Raw genomic sequence first — 25,009 nt, 5'->3', positions numbered from 1 at the left:
AAATACAGATTTGCAGTCCTGTATGATTTGTGTGGCACGTCGTATCACAAGTGCAGAAAGGGTATTTCCAACAAATCCAGAGAGCTTTATTACAAGACATGATCTTTCAGGTAAGAAATGCACCCAAGGTGAAGGTATGAAGGTATCTTTTCTGACTGTGTGCTCTTGTTTTAAATAAATCAAGTACGTAAATAAATCCTGTATCTGTAGTGACTAGCAGAATTCATACTGAGAAATCCCAGCTGGTTTTTGCAATATACCTCTGTTGGCAGTGGTGTATAATAACAACTGTGGGATGCATTTTCTGTCTCTATGCTAGTATGCTATTGTTTGGCAGCTTGGTATAAAGCATTACTTGTGTTTTAACTTGGCATATTTTAACTTTCAAATAGTTGTCATTGTGCTTTCCTTTACACGTAAGAAATATTTTAAATCATAACTGAAGCTAATGGAAGTTCTTTAGAATGCTTGTATTTTTCTGCAGTACGTGAGCTAATGTTTAAAGTGTTTTATGCTGTTTAAATTGAAATACTTATGTAATCTAGATGGGGCTTTTTCAGATGCCAGTTAGTGTTTATGATGTTCATTTGTGGATGTGGTTGGTCAGTATTTTTGAAAATTTTACTGTGTGTGCATCCTTTGGGTGCCTGTAATCAGAGACTAAAGTTACTGTTTTCTAAAGCTCAGGCAGTAACCTGTGGGTGCTTAACTTCCTCTTATTCAGTTATCTAAATCCCTTTGAATATTGATGTTTTAACAAGCAGCATCGTTTTCTCACATGGCAGATAGTTCATAAATGTAGCTTCTGCATACTCAAAATTTGGTGTTAGGCTGATAAACAATTAAAATGGGGATATTGGAACCTTCTGAAATGTACCATATTTATACAGAAGGATTGACATAGTCATAAAGAATTTAACTTATGTGTTTTCTTTCCTGTTACAGGCAAACTCGTCAACATTGATACAAACTCATTGCGGTCTTCCATGAGACCTGGCTTTGAAGATATAATTCGCCGGTGTATTCAGAGATTCTTATGCCATAATGATGGACAGTCATGGTCAAACAAACGCCACTATCATGAAGGTAATGTTGGTCATACTGCTACTCCTAGTGGCTGAATATTTTTCTGAAAAACAAAAATGCTAGGTTCTGCCTGCGTTCATTTTTTTCATATTTTTTGTTAGTGTTAATTGCCGTGACTCATATTTACAAGCTGAAGGAGGATGACCTCTTGAGAAATAGGAATTCTGCTGGAGTTACTTGTTTTTTCTCATGTGTTTCTTTAGACAATTTCCATAGAAAATATCAGATACGTGATCTGGGAGCCTGAAGTAATCTGTTTTTCCACAGATGGATATAGCAATGACAATGACAGCTATATTTCTGTAATAGCATGTAATCCTTAATTATCATTAGCTTGTTATCTTTGTTTAACATTAGTTTGACTTTCTTTTTATTTTAATTCATCCTTTCTTTTGTTAAAGGATAGCTCACTAAAAGTGGTAACAGTTGTGTTGATGCCTTTTTCTTATTCAAGACACAAGGGTTCAAAATACTTCCAGTGTTCCAGTGTTATGTATTTTGCAATGCTAATTTGATAACCTTGATAGATGAAGTGAAGTACAGCCACTGTCTTTAGTAAGAAAGATGACATTTTCTAAGTTTTCTAAACTCTACTCTTTTTGAAGGATTCACAAAGTAATTCAAGTAGAGGGGATATTAAATAAAGAGAAACTCATACTGGCAGCAAATGGAGTTTCCATTCCATTGGAAATTCTTTGACTTAACTGATTAAATAAATCCTAAATTAACAAGAAATTTGGAGCTCAGATTAAAAGCAATAGTTTGCACAATTTTTTGATTGAAATAAAACTTCTAAACTTAAAAATACTTCATCTGAAGGCTGCCAAGTTTCATTTCTGTTCCATATTAGTTACCTGTATGTTTTAGTGCAATTAATATTTAAGCGTTGATTGGTCCTTCTCCCCAAGGAGAAGCCATGGAAACCTATTAACCTAGCCTTGGAAGTCTGTTAACAAATGTAGAATTTTGCCAGCTGTGCATAGTGAGCAGAAAACACTGCAGCATCAAAATAATCTTGTTTGCTTTTATCTTCCCTCTACTAATTTAGGAGAAAATGTGGAATACTTCCTTTTTCTAAATATCTATCTTGGGTGTGTCTTTTTTTTTTTTAATTTTTTTTTTTAAAAAGGGTATTGTGTTAAAAATCTGTAGAGTCAATATTAATAATTCTTGGGTTTTTAAATATGAACTATATTTGTATATTTCCTTTACAGCTTATACACAGGGTCATGCTGAAACACCATTGTATCGGTTTTCTTTAGCGGATGGTACTATAGTGACAGCGCAAACAAAGAGTAAACTATTTCGAAATCCTGTAACTAATGACCGCCATGGATTTGTCTCTACCCACTTTCTTCAAAGGTGAAATCAGTAGTATCTGTTTGTCATTTAAATGTCATAGCTTTCAAAAATATATCTGACTTGAAGATATCTGAAAAAATAGTATGCCAAAATATTTTATCTGATTAAAACTCAAACAGAGGGGGAATAACTTGGGAAGCAGAGTTGCATAGCGTACAGATAAATGTGTCAACCTAACACTGACACTCCCAACTTAACTGTGTGGCAGCAAGACAGTCACAGTCAAAAGAGGGGTTTTTCCTGAGTACTTGCATGGAGCCTGTATTATGTATTCATTATTCTTTTGGGTTAACATTTATAGTGATGAAACACTGAAAATAGAAATGCTCAGTTACATGCTTTATCTTACTCTTTTTAATTGCAGACCAATTAAAAAGACAACAAAACCCCCTCAGATGCATCATTGATGACTCAAAGTTAAATGTACCTTAAATAGCACTTCCTGTGGCCTGTTCTTGTTGATTGCAAGAATAATTGAAATGCCACTCTGGAGGGAATCTGTCTGCTTCTGGCATTAAAGTGCCTCCAGATGCTGAAAAATGAGTAGCTGAGATTGTTCAGGGCATCATTAATGTGCACAGTAGAATAGTGTCCTGCATTGAGTTAGGAAGGGAGTAAAAGAAGGAAGATGTTTAAACTGATACATCTGACTAATGACTTTTCATGAAAGCCTTTTGAAGGGGTGATACTGTATGTACTTATAACTCAAATCACCTAAAGGACCAAGCACTTCTGTAATGAATAAATGAGTGGCATGGCTTAGTTCTGCTTTTATGGAAGCTTGAATTCTCACTGCTATTTTTGAGAAAATATTTGGAAAATTACTTAATAATGTTATTCTGTCTTTGTAGCACTTGATTCCAAATGAGGTTTTAATTTGTTTTCTTGGGATTTCTGGGGATGTTGTTGAACTTACAGAGAACAAAATGGATATCGGCCAAATCCTAATTCAGCTGGGCAAAACATCAGAACACCTGGGGCTGGAAACACAAATTCTGTTGGTGGTCTTATGAACATGTCACCTGGTCAAGGCATGCCAATGCAGAACAGGAACTATGGTATGGGAGATCCCAGTGCAGTGGGTCAGCTCAACAGCACTCGATATGGAGGCCCTGGTAGTATGGGGCCAGCGAACTCTGGACCCGGAATGCAGTCCTCTGCTTATCAGAACAACAGTTATGGGTTAAATATAAGTAGCCCACCACATGGTAGTCCTGGTTTAACTTCCAATCAACAAAATCTAATGATATCTCCTAGGAATCGAGGGAGTCCAAAAATGAGCTCGCACCAGTTTTCTCCAGTTACAGGTATTTTATTTTTGCTGTAAGCTCTTTTTTTTTTTTTAAAAAAAGCTATCTTTTCTCACTTTGATCTGAATTCCATCTCTCATCCTTTTTAACAGCTCTGTATGACCTTGTATGTGTTACTTAAATGTAGTATACCTAATTTTATGGTAAAAATTTATTTTAAAATAGTTAACTCAATGTGGCAGTCATACATAATCCAAAGGAAAAGTAGATACAGGCAGTACTGTAGTCTAATAAGTTTGATCTTTGTCATGTGATACAGGTATGCACTCTCCAATGGGATCTGCCAGCAACACCAGCAACAGCACTTTCTCTAGCAGTTCTCTTAGTGCTCTTCAAGCCATTAGTGAGGGTGTTGGAACTTCCCTTTTATCAACACTTTCTTCACCGGGTCCAAAATTGGATAATTCCCCAAACATGAGCATAGCTCAGCAAAGTAAAACGAGTACCCAGGACTCCAAAAGCCCTTCTGGTTTGTATTGTGAACAAAACCAAGTGGAAAGTTCCATCTGCCAGTCAAACAGCAGGGATCTCCTTAGTGAAAAAGATAGTAAAGAGGGAAATCTGGAGGTATCTGAAAGTCAGAGAGGACCATCTGAAAGCAAAGGGCATAAAAAACTGCTTCAGCTACTCACGTGCTCCTCAGATGAAAGAGGAAATTCTACAGCATCAAACTCACCTTTAGACTCAAATTGTAAAGAATCTTCTACCAACGTGACTAGTCCCTCAGGAGTTTCCTCGTCAACATCTGGAGGGGTATCCTCCTCCTCAAACATGCATGGGTCGCTCCTGCAAGAGAAGCATAGGATTTTACATAAATTGTTGCAGAATGGTAATTCTCCTGCAGAGGTAGCCAAGATCACAGCTGAAGCTACTGGTAAAGACACGTATCATGAAGCTAGTAATACAGCCCCCTGTGGAGAAGGCACTGTCAAACAGGAACAACTGAGCCCAAAGAAGAAGGAAAACAATGCTTTACTAAGATATCTGTTAGATAAAGATGATGTTAAGGACTCGCTTTCCAAAGAGTTGAAGCCTAAAGTAGAAAGTGTGGATAATAAAATGGGACAATGCAGTAGTTCTACAATTCCTACTTCTAGTCAAGAAAAAGAGATGAAAATAAAAACAGAACCAGCGGAGGAGGTACAGTATAATGTAAAATGATAGTGGTGAACAAACCAATATTTTCTTATTACAGTGAATGGCTAAATATAGAACACTCTTTTCAGTATGCGTGTGTAAACATTTCTAAGAAAGTTTTGTGCAAATGATATGAAACTATACTCTCAGGTTTTATTGTAACTGAAAAAGCACAAAGAGAGAGAACTACAGGATATGTATATAACCAAATGTGCTGTACTGAAGTCCTGGACTAATGTTATCTTTAAGTTATGATACGATTAAGCTACCGTATATTTACAAATTATTCCTTAAAATCAGATCTTTAACATCTGCTGTTTCACATAGCAAATGTTTATTTTTATGGCTTATTAGGAAATGGAGCTGTAACTGCCTCTGTAATTAATTGGCAATACAATAGCAAAAAGTAAAACATGATTTCATTTTGAAAATATAAACAATACACAAAAATGTGTAATACTTAAAATAGCTATGGATTGGCTTTAGTTCATTCACTGGTCTTTTTTTTTTTCCTTAAATGAGGGAAAATGTTGTTCCAAATACATGTATAGTCAGCATTCATTTATTTGTTTCAATGTTTCTAAGTTGAAATTCCAAGAAGTGTCATGATATAGCAAACTATATCACCATGGAACAACTCTCCTTAAAGCCACAGTACACTTGTTAGGGACGGCTGTTCTTAAAATTATAAAGTGTAGATAATATTTCTTTTGTATTTAGTTCCTAAGTCACATTTGGAACTGCTTCAAAGTAAATAGTACTGGTCACTATGGCAGAGTTTACTGAAAACATGTTGATACCTTAGAACTTGGATTTCCCAAGTCAGTAATAACTATGTAAATAAGAAATTACTGCACAACTTTTATATTAGCTAATGGTTGACTATAAATGAAATGCCTTATAACTTTTTTTTGAGTACCACTTACGGAAAAGTCACTAACAACTGTGTACCCAATGCGTAGTTTCAGTACTTGCTCCTGGGATCTAATTAACATATTCAGAGAAGCTTGTTTTGTGAAGATATGAATCCACTATATATGCAATTCTTTTTCTGTTAAAACTGCATCTGATTTAAAGACAAATTTTTAAAGAAGGTTAGGGCTTCAATTGACCAGAAAAGTCTGTAGGTACTTTTCATGTGTTGTTGGGTTTACCAGTGATCAAATTAGGCTTTTTGTGTATGACAAATACATTATTTATCACTGAATGGTACACATTCTTGACGTTGTTTGCTCTCATTAGTGTTTTTATCTTTGTAATTTATGATGACCGAAATGTTTATATTCAAACGTGCTTTTCGTTTTATTTATGTGTACCTCCAGTTTCTCCTAATTCTCAAAATTAGCCAAGGAAAATGCCCTAAAAAAATGTAGCTAAATGATATTTGAAGTTCTTTGGAAATTGAGAGATAGCCCAAGGTACTGTTGGTGAACAAAAACATTTGCCTCCCAGTAATATCTTTTAATATTAGTGAGGAGCTAAATAAAAGCTGAAGGACAGCCATATAACCTTTGTATTTTACTGCGTCTTTTTCAGATGAGTGGAGACTTGGATAATTTGGATGCAATTCTAGGTGATCTGACTAGTTCAGAGTTTTACAATAATGCAATGTCTGCAAATGGAAATAACCTTGGAACAAAGCAAGCATTATTTCAAGGAAATGCCCTGTTGGGTAAGGAATTTCATCTAATATCACTTTGGTTTTAAAATTAGGGTTTTCTTCTTACTTGATGTAAACATAATGCACCCTCAAATCCTTAGAGAATACTTTCTTGATCTCCTATATCTTCAAGGACAAATGTAATGCAAAGTGGCCAATTATGCTTTCATAGGCTATTATGTACACTATTAGCTGCCTTGACAGCACTCATCTACTATATACACAATGAATAACGTTAACTTCAGTTCCTTATTTTATGGTATCTTCTGGGTTTGTCTAACGTAGATTTCTCAGAGACAAGACATCAGGAAAAATGTTTTTTGAGTTGTAAATTAAAATTGAGAATTTTTGTTCCTTACAGATGACTAGGGAAATAATATGGGATTGGTGGCAAGCTTTTGATTTCCCACTTATTCTATGCGAAAACATCTTGCGTCCTGCAAATTCTAATCAGTACTCTTCCTCGACATTGAAAGGAATGTCCTTACTTAGTAGGAAGCTGAGTAGGAGGGAAAGATAACCTTGCTAATAGACCAGCATCATTGCAGTTGTCACTTCCTTTTATAATGTTGGTCAACTCTTGATTATGTAGGGCAATAGATTGCTGAGGTAACCTAAGGAGGTGAAACATGGATAATGAAAAAAGAACACGTAAGGCCACTGACACTATTGGCTGTGGAGCCCAGTGATTTCTGGGTTAATTAGTCCACGTAGTACACTGTGCTCAGGAACACACTGCATCTGGATTCAACCTGTTCCAAACAGAACCATTTGACTTGTTTCTATCTCCATGTCAGAATTATCCAAAGGCTGGGCAGTCCACTCATATGTATCAAGGGGTCTGTAATACTAGTGTGTTTCAAAATGCTAAAAACATGGTGGTTGTGGTTTAACCCCGGCCAGCAACTAAGCCTCACACAGCCACTCGCTCACTTCCCTCTTGGTGGGATGGGGAAGAGAATCAGAAGAGTAAAAGTGAAAAAACTCATGGGCTGAGATAAAGACAGTTTAACAGGTAAAGCAAAAGCCGCGCACACAAGCAAAGCAGAACAAGGAATTCATTCACTACTTCCCACCGGCAGGCAGGTGTTCAGCCATCTCCAGGAAAGCAGGGCTCCATCACACGTAACGGTTACTTGGGAAGACAAACACCATCATGCCAAACGTCCCCCCTTCCTTCTTCTTCCCCAGCTTTATATGCTGAGCATGATGTCATATGGTATGGAATATCCCTTTGGTCAGTTGGGGTCAGCTGTCCTGGCTGTGTCCCCTCCCAACTTCTTGTGCACCCCCAGCCTCCTCGCTGGTGGGGTGGGTTGAGAAGCAGAAAAGGCCTTGACTCTGTGTAAGCACTGCTCAGCAGTAACGAAAACATCCCTGTGTTATCAACACTGTTTTCAGCACAAATCCAAAACTTAGCCCCATACTAGCTACTATGAAGAAAATTAACTCTACCCCAGCCAAAAGCAGCACAATGGTTAATTACAGAACTTAAATTAAAATGAACCTTTTTATGTCTAAGGCCAAAGGGAACTGCATTTGGCTTTTCCTGTAAAAGGTCCTAACTATGTACTCAAAATGTGATTTGTGTAGTGAGAACATAAGCAAAATAACTATTCCTGGCTTATTTAAGGTCAGATATATGTGCCCATAAAGAGATCGGACTTATTTGAGTCATTAATGGTACCTTCTATTTAAAATGTACAGTTGCATGCATCTTTTAATTCTTTAACAGGTATGAGGAGTCCCCAGTCTGTGCAGACTACCCGCCCACCTTTCAACAGAGCCATGTCTTTAGACAGCCCTGTGGGCTCAAGTGCTCCAGTGAGGAATGTCAATGCATTCTCCATGTTACAAAAGCAAAACTTGATGGGTGGAAGTCCAAGAAGGATTGAAAACCAGGAAAATTTTGGAGCAAATCTGGGTTTGTTGATTGTGTACAAATAGATCGTATTATAAAGGAAAAAGCTTTCATGTAAAAAGTGTTGCAAGATTACAATATGAATTTTGGTTAGAAGAAACCTTAATGTTACCTTATGTAAAGAATATTAATTTTACCATCAGCATATAAATACTTTTTAATTACTATCACTAGCTAAAATTATAAGAACATAGGTGTTTACCATCTGTGTATTATTACCAGTATTTTACTTTTGTTTAGGAGTTAAATTATTTTTTACTATTCCGAGTTTTGAAATTAACATATGTTTTTGATATATAGAAGCAAGAACAGGTCACGATGGCAAGAACAGGTCATGATGGCAGTCAGTCATTAATATTTTAAAATATATTCAGATTAATATAGTTGTTTGATGATTTAGAACTTGGCATAGTAAGCTTTAGATGCTTTTGTAGGAGTTCAGTGAATTGCTCTGTCATTGGTAGGTGTCCTTGTTGGTAAAACAAAACAAAACCCCATAAGAATAATTCTAAAACCAAAATATGTAATGTATTCTAGATGAAAAATTATTGTATTTTCTGCTCTTCATTATAGCAAGTGCTCCCAACAGAAATGTAGCGATGAATCAGCATCAGTCAGGAGACTGGGGTTTGCCAAACTCAAAGGTGAACAGATTGGAACCTACAAGTTCCGCTTCGATGTTGAGACCAGGACCCGAGTTTAGTGCGTCCCTTCCCAGACCCACGGTGGGTGGCTCTATGTCTGGGCTGCCCGTTCGCTCTAATAGCATACCTGGTACAAGACCAGTGCTACAACAGCAAATGATTCACATGAGTAAGTTCTTTACTTTTTATTGTCCTACATAGCACAATCTCACTACTTTCTTAGTAAGCATTCAGCATTGGAATCTTTTCGGTTTTGGTAGAACACTACCTTTTCAGCCAAAGGCTTTTTGAGGTAAAGACTGTTACTGTTCGCTGACTGGGACATTTGATGATTTTTTGGTGTTCTTTTTGTTTTCTTCTGGTGATATCGGTGTGTTTCATACACGGATTATTCATGCTGAAGTCTCCAGATTTTTGGGGGATAATTTCTGTGCATTTCTTTACTGCAGTACTTCTCGCTAAATTCCAGGAACTAAATGCCGTCTATGATTATATTTGAAGATACTAGTGTTCTGATTAATTTAATTCATTGTACTTGATATAGATTTTTTTTTTTTGCTGTTAACTTCTTGGTAATCAGGGGTTTTAAAAGCTTTTTCTTAAGTATTTCAAAATTCTTCTCACATGGAGTATCCAAATTTCATATAACACCACATTGCAAAAACAGGTTCTCTTTTAAGTATTCATGTTTGCATGGGAGAAAATAAGCTGCATGTCTAAAATATGAAGGAAGTCTTAAAGCCTGTGGTTTTTTTCCGTTCTATATCTCTGACAAAGGTTTAGCCTAGAGCTGAAGTTGTCCTGTCTAATGTGTCAAGGCCGGCATGCCCAAAAAGGGCCAAAATAGACAGTGGCATTCCTTTTTTCCTTTTTTATCATGGTAGTTTACCAGGGCCGTTACCAGTTCTCTTAGACAGACTTATTGTTTCAGTGTGACATGTGGATATAAGACTAAATCAGGAAGAAATTTGTGCAGTCCTGGGTCAGAATTCCTCAGCTTAGCTTCCTAGAAATCGTTATTGCTAGGTGATTCCTACAAATATTGGGAAATAATGGGATGACACAAACTCTCCTGTGTAGTGCTGTATGTCTTTGAATAGGTAGAAGGAAGGCCGTACTCCCAAAGAGCAAAATGTTGTTATGTACCTTCTGTTTCTTTTGATTTTTCACCCTGTTTTGGAATTTAAAATGCCAAATGTTGTTGTCACTTAGACAATGTATATTTGCTAGTACCCAGATTTCATTGGCCAGAAAACTCATTTTTTTTGGATGTAAAGTTGCTGTATCTGTCAAGTTCCTATTTCAGGGGCTTAAGGATTAGAAATAGCAATTCTGCTCTAATAGGGTAGCAGCTTTAGATCACTGTCATATTTAAATCTGTGGTCTATTATATTTCCGAAATTATCTTGAGTGTGAGTTTATGTATGTATAGACTTTAAAACATGCTAATAGAAAGCTCGTGAAGCTGCTTGACAATTTGTGTGATCATTCACAATGCTTTATGTGAACATTGGGAGAGCAAGATGACACCTTTTGTTTTTAAAAAACACACAAATGTTTTACCTCATAGGGCCAAATGAGATAAACATTGGCATGGGGGGGAATCCGTATGGACAGCCAGGACCATCAAACCAACCAGGATCGTGGCCTGACAACATACTGTCCATGGAGCAAGCATCGCGGGGTTCACAAAACAGGTAGAGTTGGGGAAGGTTTTAAGATAAGTTTAAATACAACTGTTCACGGTTTGTCAGAAGAATTTAAGACCTGGAGAAAAATTGATGTAGCATATACAATGGGGATAACAGATTGGAGTCGGAATCTATTTCCATTTCTGCTGATGATGTGACACTGGATATCTTTTAACCTAACTCCACAAAAGGCATTGCTAACAAAATCAATCAGTCCTTGAGTTGGGAGGCACGGAAAAAAGAGGTGGGAAAATCTGAAATCATGTCTCTGTGGCACACGCAGAAGCCAGGAGAAAACACAATTTACGTGTGTTCAAGGATACATGGCAGTTGACTGGACATTTTACGACCTAAATTTGGGACTTAAGTTCTTAAGTCTTACTTCAGTCTTCTGGGTGATTATAGTACTTAATCATCTCTAGGTCAATATATTACATAAAAACTATGTATATGCCTTTATAGTCCATAATGGTTGTAATGTTTTTATATTTATAGACAATTAGTTAGAAACTCTTTGGATGACCTCTTATGTGCGGCACCAAATATGGAAGGCCAGAATGATGAAAGGGCACTTTTGGATCAGCTGCACACATTGCTGAGTAATACAGATGTAACAGGTCTGGAAGAAATTGACAGAGCATTAGGAATTCCTGATCTTGTAAACCAAGTAAGTAAACAGAGATTTTGGCCATCTATTTTCCAAAAACCTGTATTATTTTGTTACTTGAAAAGAAAGTGAAGAGGGCCTCCTCACTCACTCTGTCTCCTCACTTCCTTGTCTTCATTTTCCTAAATCTGCCTTTGGAAGCATCTACATTGAGTAGTGATTAAATTTCTTGTGCATTACAAAACATAAAATGGCATCTTCTTATCTATTTTAATATGCCTTGATATATAGTGTTTGGGGTTTTTTTTGTGTAAATCATTGTAAGTCTATAAGCAGAGAATTGTGGTGGGTTTCTTTAGTAAACTATTGTCAACTGAGCTTGGGTTGTGAAATATTTGACTGGCAGTGACGTGTTAGTGAGTAGGACACTTCCATCTCCTCCAGTTCCAGCTTGAATTTGCTAGCAAATACAAAAAAGAAATTCTATGAATAATTTGCAACTTGCTATAAACCACAAAATCACACTGTCATTTGTACAAATAGCAGTTTAAAAATGCGGAACGGCTTGAATAATGATACTGGTCTGCCTATGTAAGCAGTGTGCAGCAGAACTGATTAAAAAAAAAAAAACCCTGCTATTATTAATAATAACTTTCGCTATTTCATTTGTCCGGAGACAAAACTAATAGTAATCTGTCCATGCTATGTTCTACCCAAGAAACTATTGGTTGTTGTATGCTGTGTTAGCTTTATTGTTTCGTTAGGAATTCCTACTTAAAAATATACTGCTAGTGAAAACACTTTTGTATCTGTTGAAGGGACAAGCTTTGGAACCCAAACCAGATTCATTTCAAGGTCAGGAATCTTCAGTTATGATTGACCAGAAGCCTTCGTTATATGGTCAGCCTTATCAAGGGCAAGGGGCAGCAATGCCAGGAGGTTTTAGTAACATTCAGGGACAACAGCCATCCTTTAATTCAGTGATGAATCAGATGAGCCAACAGAGCAATTTTCCACTTCAAAGTATGCATCCTAGAGCAAATGTGATGAGACCTCGAACCAATACACCAAAGCAGCTCCGCATGCAGCTCCAGCAGAGGCTTCAGGGGCAGCAGGTAATCTTTTGCTCCTGCGTTTACACTTTCTTCTTATTTCAGAATGGAATAAGATGCACACTGAATTGTGTTGCTTCACGAATATGAAAATTGACATTACAGCAGATGATTGAAAGGACGGATCTTTCATTTTGACAGTGCTTTTCACGCTGAGTGCCTAATGGCTGTAGGATTGAAAGAACCTTTATTAGGACAAGTGTTTCTCCTTTACCAGCCTCCTTAGCTACAGATTGGATTGGTTCCTGCAGCACACATCATTATTGCTACTTAAAATAGTAGTACTGTTGTACGACGTAGCTCTGGATAATCTCTTTATCCATGTTAAGATTTACTCTTTTTTCTGAATCTCACTGATATCATTAAATGGGTAGCTGCATTTCTCCTGTAAATCAAATGTTACTTTCTTTTTCACTGTTTCCTAACTAATCATTTGGGCTTATTGAAATACGGGTTTGCTTTCCATTTATTGATTTTGATGTCATTTTAGGTATTTTCTTGGGATGAAAGGTGAGAGAGTAGATACAGCCACATAGATCTTAACACTGGCTTGAAAGCACTGCTTAAAAAACTGCTGCATGATTTCAGCATTGAATTCCCCATGTGAAAATGCAGTCCTGATATCAAATACAATGTACAAATAAAACTCGAAAAACTGAGAGTGCTGTGTGACATGGAATGGCAATTTTTAATCCTTAGGAAAATTCAATCTGTATGGCTTTGGGGTTTTGTGATGGAGAGGGAAGGAGACAGAAGTTCATTATTTTAAGGAAAGCTAGTGGTTATACCCTTCTGCCCAAAACATGATTTGGAACAAATAGATAGTTTGCTATATATTTATTCTTAAAAGGTGCTAATTTAAAGGGAAGAAAAAAATAAAGCCAGTTAGTGCAGCACTGTTTGGAGGGTTTTTCTTTTTGTGTGTGTTTGAGCTGCTTAACCAAATAGTTTGGTACTTCAGGTACATCAAACAAGGCAAAAATTAACCATTGCATTTTATAGATTCAAGATTCTGTAAAGAATGTTTTTTGGAGGAGTTGCCATTACTTTGTTCAGATACTAGTATTTTCAAGCTAATAGTGCTAAAATGTCTTTTTCCAAGTTTATGAATCAAACCCGTCAAACGCTTGATATGAAAATGGAAAATCCAGTCAGTGGTAATACCTCAGTGATGAGACCAGTTATGCAGCCACAGATGGGATCACAGGTAAGTAATTACTATACGAGCCATATGAAATAGTAATTTTTAAATTGACACATTTTTTATACATGTTTAGAATCTGGACCTTCTTTCATGGTTCCACAGCATTCCTTTTTGTTTTGTTTTTTTTCCCCTGTACAATTAAAAGAAGGTGGGTTTTTTACCTTGTATTCATGAGATTTCAGAGGGATTTGTTCATTAGGTCATGCTATCAATACAGTGTGCCAATAGGGTTTTCCATGTAGGATATGATAGCTAATCTACTTTATCATTTGTTTAGCACTAATGACAACTTAATGAAAACCTTTGTCTGATATTTTGATGATTTTTGTACTGGCTGTGGGTTTTCTTAACTTTCTGTTTTGGTAACGGATATGCTTAGAAAGAGTGTAAGTGGTTTGATTGACATGATTTCATTTGTAAAAGTGTTTTCTAATACGATTTTTCTTTTCTTTGGGGGATAGCAGCAAGGTTTTCTTAATGCTCAAATGGTGGCTCAGCGTAACAGGGAGCTAATAAGTCATCATTTTAGACAACAGAGGATGGCAATGATGATGCAGCAGCAACAGCAACCTCAGGCCTTCAGTCCACCACCAAACGTGACTGCCTCAGGAAGCATGGATAGTGCTTTGACAGGCCCTCCAATGGCTGCACAGCAATTCCCCTATCCACCTAATTACGGTACTAGTACTAATACGTTTTTTTCTGTCTGTCTGGTGTTCTTTTCCCTTTCTTCATTTATTATTAATCCAAACCACCTAAATACCAATCATTCTGAAAAATGGAAAATACTTCTACAAAAAAGGATGACTTTTTCCCTTCCCATCATTGCAAGAAGATAAACTAAAAGTAATTGGTGATGATAACTGAAGTATATTGTCTGTCCTTCACCTTTTAAGGAATAAGCCAACAACCTGATCCTGCATTTAGCAGAGTATCAAGCCCTCCCAACCCAATGATGTCATCAAGAATTGGACCCTCCCAGAATCCGATGATGCAGCATCCTCAGACAGCAACAATGTACCAGTCCCCTGAGATGAAGGGCTGGCCGTCGGGAAGCGTGGCCAGGAGCAGGTAAACTTCACACTTATAACCTGTAGCTCAAAAATTGTCTTTCATTTTGTTGAAAGTAGAAGCTATGTTAAATAGCTTGTAGTAGGAAAAGGATTTAGAAGAGGGAAAAATAATTCTCTCTGTAGTGTCTGTATTGTCCTTGATCCTGCTCTGGTTTAGGAAATAGACTGATTAAATGTATTTTATGCTTAGGTCCATTTATTCATATTGGACTCTGCAATCTTTGTAACTGGAAGCACCATTCAGTCTTTGAATATTGAAAAAATAACTTGGGGGGAAATACAAAAGTTCAGAATAGTATTACAATGGACGGTACAGCCCCAACAGAAGCCTCCAAAAAGGTTACAATAGGAAATGCATACACAGACTTCTGTGCGTATCTAAAAATTCAAAATTCCTTTTGGGAGGGAAATTTCTGTTTCTTTGTTAAACAGATATTAGGTAGAAACAAGTAAATGTAAAAATAGTTTTATCTTTCACGTGTTGACAGCTGGTGCAGGGAAGGCAATATATCAATGTGTAAACTTCTTAGAGGGTAGTTTTATTTGTTGTTTTGTGCTTCAGTTCTTTCCCACAGCAGCAGTTCAGCCATCAAGGTAATCCAGCAGCGTACAGTATGATGCACATGAATGGCAGCAGTGGCCATATTGGACAGATGAATATTAGTACCATGCCTATGTCAGGGATGCCTATGGGTCCAGACCAGGTAAGTTGTACATAAAGATTGATGAAAAGATCTGTTGACTCTTTTCCCGTTGAGTACAGTTTGCTTCAAGCTATTCCTCTGGCACAATCCTGTTCTCAGTTATCCTGTTTTTATTTACATCTGTGGACCTACCATTTGTATGTCCCAAGAGATACCTTACTTTTGATATTTAAATCAAATCCATGAAGAACCCAAGCTGTATGCTGTGATTAGCTATTGACTTTGAAGTATCATAGGTAGGATCAAGGCTTAAACTGCATAAAGGATGCTTAAATACTTCTGAGCCTGGAGAAACCCGAGAGAGCAAAACATGGAGATTGTGAAAAGCATCTTCAGCAGATGTAAAAGATCATATATAATAGCTCTCAAGAGTCAGACCAAGAATCCTGGTAGCACAGTATCCTTCTGGCAGAAGCTGATAATGATACTTACCCTTATAATACCTTACAATAGCTTATGTATGCATAGTAAGAAACTATGGAAAATTTAGGCCTCTTATTTAAGGGAAAAATGAACTAATAACAGGCACTGCAAAGAAGGCTGAAATATTAAATGTACTTTTGCTGTAATCTTTCCACAAAATACCAAGGGATGAGCAACGTAATACTGAGATAGAAAGTATCTCATGAAATTTTGTCTAAGGTACCTAAGGAAGCAGCCAAAATAATCTGAGGACTTTGGGGGATAAATAAGATACTGGAGGACTTTGGTATAACAAGTACCTTTTATAAAGAGGGAAAAATGAAGGTGAAATGTCAGATTTTCCAAACCCACATGTCATACAGTGAAGATACCCAAATAACATATTTAGGAAATTCTGGGACAGCATTTCTTTTCTACAAATTTATCTTCAAAATGGAGCACTAAAATGCTGCTATTCTGCTTAGAAATTGACTGTCAGTACTTCCCTCTTCAAAATGCAGTATGTTGACCATTTTTTTCAGCAAAGGTGTTTTTTATTTCTCTGATGATTATTTCTTCTTTTCTTTAACAGAAATACTGCTGACACCTAGAACCCTATCTTCAAACAAGAATGCGCTGTATTAATGATGCACTAGTATGATAAAGGAAAGCTACGCATTCTTCACGGCAACTAGTACTGGCCTTACGGAAATAAGTGATTTTTCCTGTTAATCACCATGATGTCCTAAGTTACTTCATTCAGAGAAAAAAACAAAACAAAACAACACAACCCCAACAAAAATACATTTTAGTAGAAGCAGTCTCTGTATTGCTGTATATTGTGGTGTACAAAAAAGGTCATAAATATTTTTGGCGCTCTGCCTCTAGAAATGTGAAATTGGCAATGGCATTTTAGTAGATACGATGGATAGACTCCTGGTATACCTTATCTATTTACTGCAGCTATCCAAAGCCCTTCAACTACAGGCAGACAAAAGTGCCTGGAGAAGTCACGGTGGTAAGAATTTTCTGATTTCTCTAGTAACAATATCTGACAGAGAATGTAGTTCCTAGCCTTGACTCTTTTGTATTAATTCCTGAATATAAATGCTGCTTTTAATCTCTTACCCCCAAGAGTCAGGATATCCCAAGCCAAGTAGCAGTGCAAAATGAATTGGCACATACTAGTCCAAAATCCTGTCCATTGAAGCCAAGGGGTAAAAAGAGAGGATAATAAATTTAAATTATTTAAAAACAATTGTGATTAATATTTACATATTGATGTGCAGCTGAGTGCACTTTATAAAAGACTATATAATGGATTAATGCAATATCTTTGATAAGGACTTAATATGAAGGTAGGGTGTACTCATGTTCCTTCTCAAACACAATCTCTTAAGAATTATTTGAAAAGACTGCATAATATAATGTTTTCTGTGTATGGAAATTAGAGCAATAATCTTTCATCTTTTTGAAAATAACTTCAGAAAACTCAAGGCAAGGCACTGCAGTCTGAATCAGAATTTTGCAGTCTTTTTGTGAATAAATTTTGTAAATATGATCTTTAAGATAATGTATTATATATATGACTTTTGTAGGTCACTAACTCATTTTTGCAGAGTTTGTGAAGCTAAATATTTAACAAAATTGATTTCTGTAAACTCAGTGTAGTTGAGGTCCAAATAGAATTTGTTTTTTTCTTTTAATTAAATTTAATGACTTTTCAGCTGGGTGACTTTGGCCCACATCTTTCTCTTCTTTGGTCTTCAACACTTCTTCATTTATTTTTACATCTTTAACATATAGCATTTTATAAAAGACCAGTTGTTAAATGCTTTCTCCACCTGCGAGCACTTTGTTACATTTCTTTTCACATAAGGCAATTTGACAAAAAGGCTCTGCATTGTAAGATGTTATTGACTTGTCATGATGGTCATGTCTTTCTGTAATATGTTGCCTTTTCAGTTGATGAATCAGGATTGTGTCTTTTTTGGTCAATTTTAATGAACTCTAAATGTTCTTCAAAGAAGTTTGTCTGTTGCAAAATATTTGTTGTTACATGACATCCAGAAATCTTTAAGGATATTAAGCCACACTTTAACCAAATGTCTGCACCTCATTGGATTGTTTTAATAGTAATGAATGTATTTTCTAAGCAGGTTTCTCTCATATCAGTATTTAAGTCTGGTTACAAATTTATTCATATTATTTGCTGATAGGTTCCTCCCTACACCCCCATTTTGGTTCTTTGAAATGAAGATCCCTTTGCAGTTTTTCCAGTTTCAGGCAGTTACAACAAGTCAAACCTCTAAACTTCCATAAAGGGACGACGCGGAAATGTTCAAAACGTGTGGTGCTTTTGTTCTGTTGTTCACTGTGTAATGGAAAACTGACGTCTCCCAAGTGAGTAAAAAAAAAAAAAAAATCTGTGTGCTTGATTGCTTCTTCTTGGTACTGTAAGCAAGAGGTGGTTTTATTGTTCAGAATATTCAGTGATCTTCCATTTTAATAGAAATAACTTTACCTAGAAATATTCTCAAAAAGTTCATCCTTAGCATACAGCCAGTTGCGTTCCAAAGGGAATGTAGATTCAATGGATCTACTTTATGCAACCCTGTCTCTGCAATTAGTACTGAGTATATACATTAGGTGATAGTATTTATCTGAAACCTTCAGTCCAATTCATGTGTGTTTTTAAATGCAAAACTTTTAAAATGTTTCTTAGAACATATCTATTTGTTGAGTAAGTGCTGCCTACTGAAGCTGAAAGGCAACAATCCCTTGCTTTTTATAGCAAATCAGAGTAGAACAATCTTTATATTTTGTAGTTGTTCATTATATTGATGGAAACTACAAACCCTGATTGCTTTCATTAGGTGAGCTCTTGGACTATATACTACTTTATACATCGTGCCCTTTTAATTTTTTTTAAATGAGTGATTCTATTTATACATCTATGTATAACTGGTACCTGACTGATGTTATAAAGGATCATGATTTTCTCATCTGTGTTTAGAATGTTGGAGCTTTCCAGTACCTACTTTTTTGCTGAATCCAAAGATTTTTAGTTTAAACTTGATTAAGGGAGGGAGGGGGACATTTTTAAAATGCATTGATGAAATCTGTCTTGGCAGCACTGATCCTAAATACTACATCTAGTTTGAAAATCTTACCTAAATAAAACTGACCGTGAAATCTGTTGACATTTAATATCTCCACCAATTCTGTTTTGGTACTGTAGCAGCAGATTTTTCTGAATGTTCTTAAAAAACAACCTGTGTAACATTTTTCAACAGTAAGAGAACAATTGGCTAGTACAACCACCTCTGATCACTGCTGCCTAATGAGCATTGTTTTGCTACATGTCTCTGTTACTCTTTTGATCACAGAAATCATGTTTTTATAAAATTCCTCTGTAGTATTTTTTTCCAATCTTAGCCTAAAATACTGCTTTTAAAGTTAGAAAATCAGGACCATTTTTCAGTCATAAGACAAAACTATTTGAATGTTGAACCAATTAGCACACATTTTATTTTAGAATTTATGTGCAGACTACCAGATGCCAGAATGATACAGCAAGTATGAAACCATGTAATTCTGAGAGCAATATTTTAAAAAATTCTCAGGAGAAGGCATACAGTATTGAGAATTGCATTTTAGTTTACATTAAGTATTGCTTGAAATATCTGTATGTTGCAAAACAGAAAAATCACGGGGACTGATTTATAAAAGGTTGTAAGGTATTACTGCTCTTCTGATTTTTGTGTTTGGATGTTAATAATAATGTAAATAAAGGTTTCTATTTAAAATCAGAACTTGGTGACATAGTGTATTAGCTGTCTAATACTTCAGGACTGATAACTGTATTCTGGAAAGGTCAGAGAAAATCCGGTGCTATTACTGAGGAAAGCTTTGTATAGCAAATTATTTAAATTTTTTCCTAGTGGGCAGTAAAAGCTAAGGGAGTAACAACTTAGACTTTCCACCTACGAGACCCATTTAGCAACTAAAGTTGCATTGACACTGAGTGGAATGTATGTCTTTTTCAACTTAAATAGCAGTCTTTAGCAGAGCTGAAAGGGGAAGAGGTGGTAGCTCTCCCTATAACTTGGCAACCACCTACCTTTCATAAAATAACAACAGCTGCTTCTTGTGTCACATACAAGTCCCACAGCTCAGTATTTTTATAAAGGGACACGGTGACTTTTCAAGCTTCTGACTGATACGTAACAGGAGCAGTAACACTGGCCAGGCAGGATTTTGATAGTCACACCCTCATCTTGTCAAAGATTAGAGGCTGAACACACACAAAAAAAAAGGTAAGTGCAAATTTTTTTTAATTTCACCTAGTATTCTTTCTGCATACTCACTGGGAATGGTAGACAGCTAACACTTTTCTCTGGAAAGCAGCAAAACTGTATTTCTACTTGTGAGTTTAAATTCAGTATTTTTTAGTTATTTGTATTGATCCAGGGTCTCATCATCTAGCAGATGTTTCTGATAATCCATGAAATCTTTAACAGGTTATAAACAAAATCTATGGCTAGATTAAGACAGACAATCATATATTACCTCCATAATTAAAAAAAACTTACAAGAAAATTTTGGGAAGTGTATTTGACTTATTCACATGTGATAGAAATATAAGCTCAAGCCTAGTTTTACTATATAGCACATACAATGAAAGACCCCACTGCCACTTTTTGAAACCTCCCCGCCCCCCCCCCCAAAAATTCAAGTATATTTTTTGAGTATGCGGGTGTGTGGTACCAGAGATCTATATCCATCGTGAATTAATTCCACTTGAATTTCCTAATGTGCAAAACCAGGAAGGGTATCAAAATAATTTCCGTGATGTATTTTTACACTGTGTTTCTAGAGTGCAAGTTAAGATTGTGTTTTGAAAAAAAGTACCTCTTTGTTAAGAGTGAAGGCCACAGTTGGTCGAGTCTGTCACATGAGCTCCCTCCTGCATGTGCCTTTAAAACAGGTAGCATATTAACATGAAAAAAATTACAAATATCGCTGCTAGTGCCTGTACTACAATGTATTTAATAACGTCTTTATGAAAATACTCAGACTCTGTACACTGTGCTTCCTTAGTAAAATGATGTTTTTTCCATTTAAAAGCCTTTAAACAGAAACTGTCATTCAGAACATCTACTTTTTTGTAGACTGAACTATAACTAGATTATTCTGTATTGGCTACAAGCATTGAACTTCTCGGAGCTGCCTTTTTTTAAAAATAAATGTTTTTTAAAATAAACGTAAAAGTTACACTACTAAGCAAATGCTGCTTTCTCAAAGGAATTGTTTTGGTTTTGAACATACAATATAATATTACCACAAAAAAAAAACCCAACTTCATACAAATCTGATTTCATTAAAATTTAAGATGTACATTTACTGAAATTTTTCAGTACTTTTAAAAACGGATAAATTCTGAAATGTACTATGCAACATTAAGTAACATTTTGAGAAATGGTGTGTGGGCATTCCACTCGTTTTATTAACAAAATTCTTCACAACCTGAAGGAATTTATTTTCAAACAGTATATTGATCAATATTTATACAACCCCTCCAAAAATCTGGTGTCCTGTTAGTCAAGATTTTCTCTAATTTTCCTAGAGGTGTCAATAGGGTGGACAAGTAGACGGTGGAACTAAAACGTATCCTCACAGGAAATTTGAGAAGTATCATGGAGTTGAGAATATTCAATGCTGCTCGCTTCAATTCCTGAATCTCTTAAAAGTTCTTTTCCACCGTTACCTTTACCCCAGTTAGAAGCAAAAGCATCCCTGTTTTCTAAATCTTGCTTTAGAGTTATACTTGGCTTTGAAGTTTTTCTCATGACATCTGAAGATACAGTTGAACTGAAAAACGTTTGAAGTTTACTTCCGCTGTCTTTGTGTACACTTTGCCCGCTGGGATGGCAATCCTCTTTGGGATGCGGCTGTATTTCCTCTTCTGTCAATTCCTGGATCAGTGTTAGTGGTGTCTTCTTGAAGTAAAACGCCTTGTGAAGCAGGTGAGGTATAATCCAAAGCAAAAAGCAGGTACAACAGTGGATTTCAGAGACCTGTATTTCTGACAGCATTTCCCATAATTTCACTGCACCTATTTAATTCACTCACCAGTGCAAACATTCTATCTATTTCAGCCTCAAAGTTTATCCAGTCCTCCAGGCTCACATTATAATTCTTTCTGAAGTCATACACATTTTCATTTAGTCTGTACATGGGTTCAAGTTCTGGCCAGTTTGTATCCTCATGGAGGTGCGGCAGTTGGGGGAGGTTAGCCCTCCCATCCTTCCCACAGTTGTCCTCTTTAAAATAAAACAAACACAATTTAGTGTATAACATTCTAGTAGGCAGTAATTAGATATTTTTAATGGTTCCATGCAGGAAAAAACAATTGAAACACTGTGAACCATCTGTAAAATATAGCAGGTATATCATAGAAACAATCCAACTATGTTTGAAACTTCAACCTGTACAAAACTTGTATCTCATTAATTCTAGCTTCATTTTGGTTCTAAAGCCAGTCTTGGACCTCTTCAACTAGAAATAAAAATACTACCATTAAATGAGCAAATCCTCCTGGGTGAGTTGAGAATGCTAGGCTGTGCCTATTAAGGTACTTGTACTTATTTTTTCACTGCACTATTTGAAAGCACCTTATGATTTTTAATGAGCTGAAATCTCAACCTTCTTTTTAAGGGGAGATTCAGAGACAGTAACTGGCATGACAAAGGTAACTATTTTTTGTGTCTGTAAATTTGTATCATCTCACCTTTGGGCTCTGGCAAGTTGAGAACTGAACATCACCTTCAAGTTTTAAAGGGCAGTTAAGTAAGCAAAAAGCAATCTTAGATTTTAGTATAATGTCAGAATAAAACAAAATGTACAGATCTGTCTTGTAGTCTACTTTCTGTTCTAACTTGCTTTTTTTGCTCGCAACACATGAGGCTGTGGTTGGATACATAGCAAGAAAACACATGATACTCACTCTGCTCTGAGAAATTACAATCATCAGTTTTGTTCTTTCTGGATGGTATGAAAGACCACTAGGTAGCGGCTACAAGTTTAAATTTAGACAAAACCAACACAATGATCTCTAATTTTTAATGGCAGTTAACCATAATTGGTTTCTTCAGCTGAGCATCCACCTTTGCTCAAGTTTGAAATTGCCTTGACCTTAATGCTCCTAGATTCCCAGAAAACACGTATCAAGAAGTTTTGTACAGCAGTAGTTGTCTGTAATGATGGCAGTGTCGTATTTCTTGCATAATTTAGAGCACTTCCCACTTAAGCATTCCATGAGAATAGGTGATGATGTTAAAGAAGGTGCTACATGCAAAAAGAGAAGTGAAGGAAAGAAAGGTAGGTAAAAGGTTTTTGTGAACTGCTCCCAACTCACAGTGACTTGGCAGATGATGGTCTCTTCACATCTGGCCACTTTCGACGCTGAAACTGCCTAATTTTCAAGCAGCAAAAGGAGAAAAAAGTTAACCATCACCAAGAAAACCACCAGCACTACAGTCTGAAAGACGAGGAAGGAGAAGAGTTTAGCCTGAATTTTGACTACAAAGATTAGAACATGCTGTAACGTTGAAATAGAAATAGCTCCAGCATTTTAAAGTAACTGGGATGGAAAGATCTTGCAAATGCTATTCCAGGCAGTGTCTGTCCATGTGGTTCCCAATCCCACACTGCTAACTCCTTTAGCATGAATGTAGTATTTAAGAACAACAATTTAACTTTTTTTTTTTTAAATGTACCTGTACTGCTCGTAGCTTCCATCTTTAAGTCCTAGATGAGGAAAAATGAACAGTGTTACTAACCATTGCCTGCAACAAAATAAGGTATCAGGTAAGGCACAATTTAAAAAAAGACCTACGAATATTAACAGATTAATATGTATTGCCATATATATTAACTGAAGCTTCTAGGTAAAATCGGTGATAGATACCTTTGAAACTTTTCTGTAAATGTCCTTCAGTGGTGTATTTAAATGCCAAAACCTGTTGATTCCAAAAAGTACAGTTCTATGTGGTGCAGTGTACTAAATAAGACCTGAAATAGTATTTTGGGCTTTGGTGGACTCAGGTAGGTAACAGTATTTTTGGGGTAGGTGTCTTCAAGGTATACATTTTTAAAAATAGCATTTCTTATGTCAACTTTACTAAGGGGTATAAGAAATGCAATTTAAAAAGAAGAAATACAAGTAACTGTATCTTTTCGTTTGCTATCATCATTAAACATTAAAAATAATCACAAGCAGTATAAAAACCAGATCCATTGAGTAGATCCAGAGAAAATATAAGGGATAGAAAATGATGAAACTAACCTAGAACAAGAGTAGAGACCCATTTTGCTTTTTGGAATTTAAATCCATAGTTACAAGAGTATATCTTTTGGTAGCATAATGCACCCCCCCTTTTTAGATGTGCTGTTATTTCACAACTACCTTGCAGTAACACGGGTAGGGGAAAACTGAGCAGCTTAAGCACTAGCGTCCTTTTTGAAGTTAAAGTTATTTTTAAGCCAGTTTACTGCAAGGCTGCATGGGCTGCACTGTCTCTAAAGAACTGTTTCTAAAAATTATGCTTTCAGTTGGAATGCTGAAACTCGACTGCTAAACCAGTTGCCCAGAGAGGTTGTGCAGTCTCCATTCTTGGAGGTTTTCAAGATCTGACTGCGTAAACCCCTGCGTAACCTGGTCTGACCTCACAGCTGACCCTGCGTTGAGCAGAAGTTTGGACTAGATGAACTCCAGAAGTCCCTTCCAACTTGAGTTGTCCTATGAGCTTGGTAGTGGCTGTTAGGGTATTCTTTCCCTCTTTCACCAGTTTTGTTCCTTCCTCATCTCCTTCCCCTCCATCCCCCCAGCAATACTCCTCACTATACTATTTAAGTATCATTCTTCATTTAAGTAACATTACATAACACAAATTGAACAAATATAAAAATTTGAGCGTGCAGCCATCAGCCTCAGCAGGACATTACTAGTATAAATAAATACTAAAATCCTTTTGACTGATACAAGTTTCATAATGGTAAGTAAGAGCCCTGTTTCTTTGGGGGAGTTTTTGA

General features: G+C 36.3%; 2 protein-coding genes across 11 annotated transcripts in view; one reads left to right on the top strand and one right to left on the bottom strand.

Annotated features, from left to right (window-relative positions):
- Positions 1 to 19,728, top strand: part of NCOA3 (nuclear receptor coactivator 3) — an 87,375-nt gene extending 67,647 nt beyond the window's left edge. For 8 of the 9 annotated variants that reach the window (XM_075166393.1, XM_075166394.1, XM_075166400.1 and 5 more), the window contains 16 exons: positions 9 to 110; positions 946 to 1,086; positions 2,301 to 2,448; positions 3,367 to 3,755; positions 4,018 to 4,898; positions 6,432 to 6,567; positions 8,291 to 8,479; positions 9,050 to 9,289; positions 10,691 to 10,817; positions 11,307 to 11,478; positions 12,237 to 12,533; positions 13,633 to 13,737; positions 14,196 to 14,412; positions 14,631 to 14,805; positions 15,370 to 15,511; positions 16,506 to 19,728. In XM_075166393.1, coding sequence (XP_075022494.1) covers positions 9 to 110; positions 946 to 1,086; positions 2,301 to 2,448; positions 3,367 to 3,755; positions 4,018 to 4,898; positions 6,432 to 6,567; positions 8,291 to 8,479; positions 9,050 to 9,289; positions 10,691 to 10,817; positions 11,307 to 11,478; positions 12,237 to 12,533; positions 13,633 to 13,737; positions 14,196 to 14,412; positions 14,631 to 14,805; positions 15,370 to 15,511; positions 16,506 to 16,517 — 3,473 coding nt within the window. In that variant the 3' untranslated portion in view covers positions 16,518 to 19,728. The remainder of the gene's footprint in view (positions 1 to 8; positions 111 to 945; positions 1,087 to 2,300; positions 2,449 to 3,366; positions 3,756 to 4,017; positions 4,899 to 6,431; positions 6,568 to 8,290; positions 8,480 to 9,049; positions 9,290 to 10,690; positions 10,818 to 11,306; positions 11,479 to 12,236; positions 12,534 to 13,632; positions 13,738 to 14,195; positions 14,413 to 14,630; positions 14,806 to 15,369; positions 15,512 to 16,505) is intronic. The other variant, XM_075166402.1, reaches the window with a different exon arrangement.
- SULF2 (sulfatase 2) overlaps positions 18,830 to 25,009 on the bottom strand; it is a 170,475-nt gene continuing 164,295 nt past the window's right edge. For both annotated transcript variants that reach the window (XM_075166404.1, XM_075166403.1), the window contains 3 exons: positions 23,695 to 23,725; positions 23,334 to 23,390; positions 18,830 to 22,239 (listed from right to left, as the gene is read on the bottom strand). In XM_075166404.1, coding sequence (XP_075022505.1) covers positions 22,209 to 22,239; positions 23,334 to 23,390; positions 23,695 to 23,725 — 119 coding nt within the window. In that variant the 3' untranslated portion in view covers positions 18,830 to 22,208. The remainder of the gene's footprint in view (positions 22,240 to 23,333; positions 23,391 to 23,694; positions 23,726 to 25,009) is intronic.

This window comes from Calonectris borealis, chromosome 17 (assembly GCF_964195595.1).
Source record: "Calonectris borealis chromosome 17, bCalBor7.hap1.2, whole genome shotgun sequence".
NCBI lineage: Eukaryota > Metazoa > Chordata > Aves > Procellariiformes > Procellariidae > Calonectris > Calonectris borealis.
Note: the sequence above shows the minus strand (reverse complement) of the source record. Positions and strands in the feature narration are given on the sequence as shown.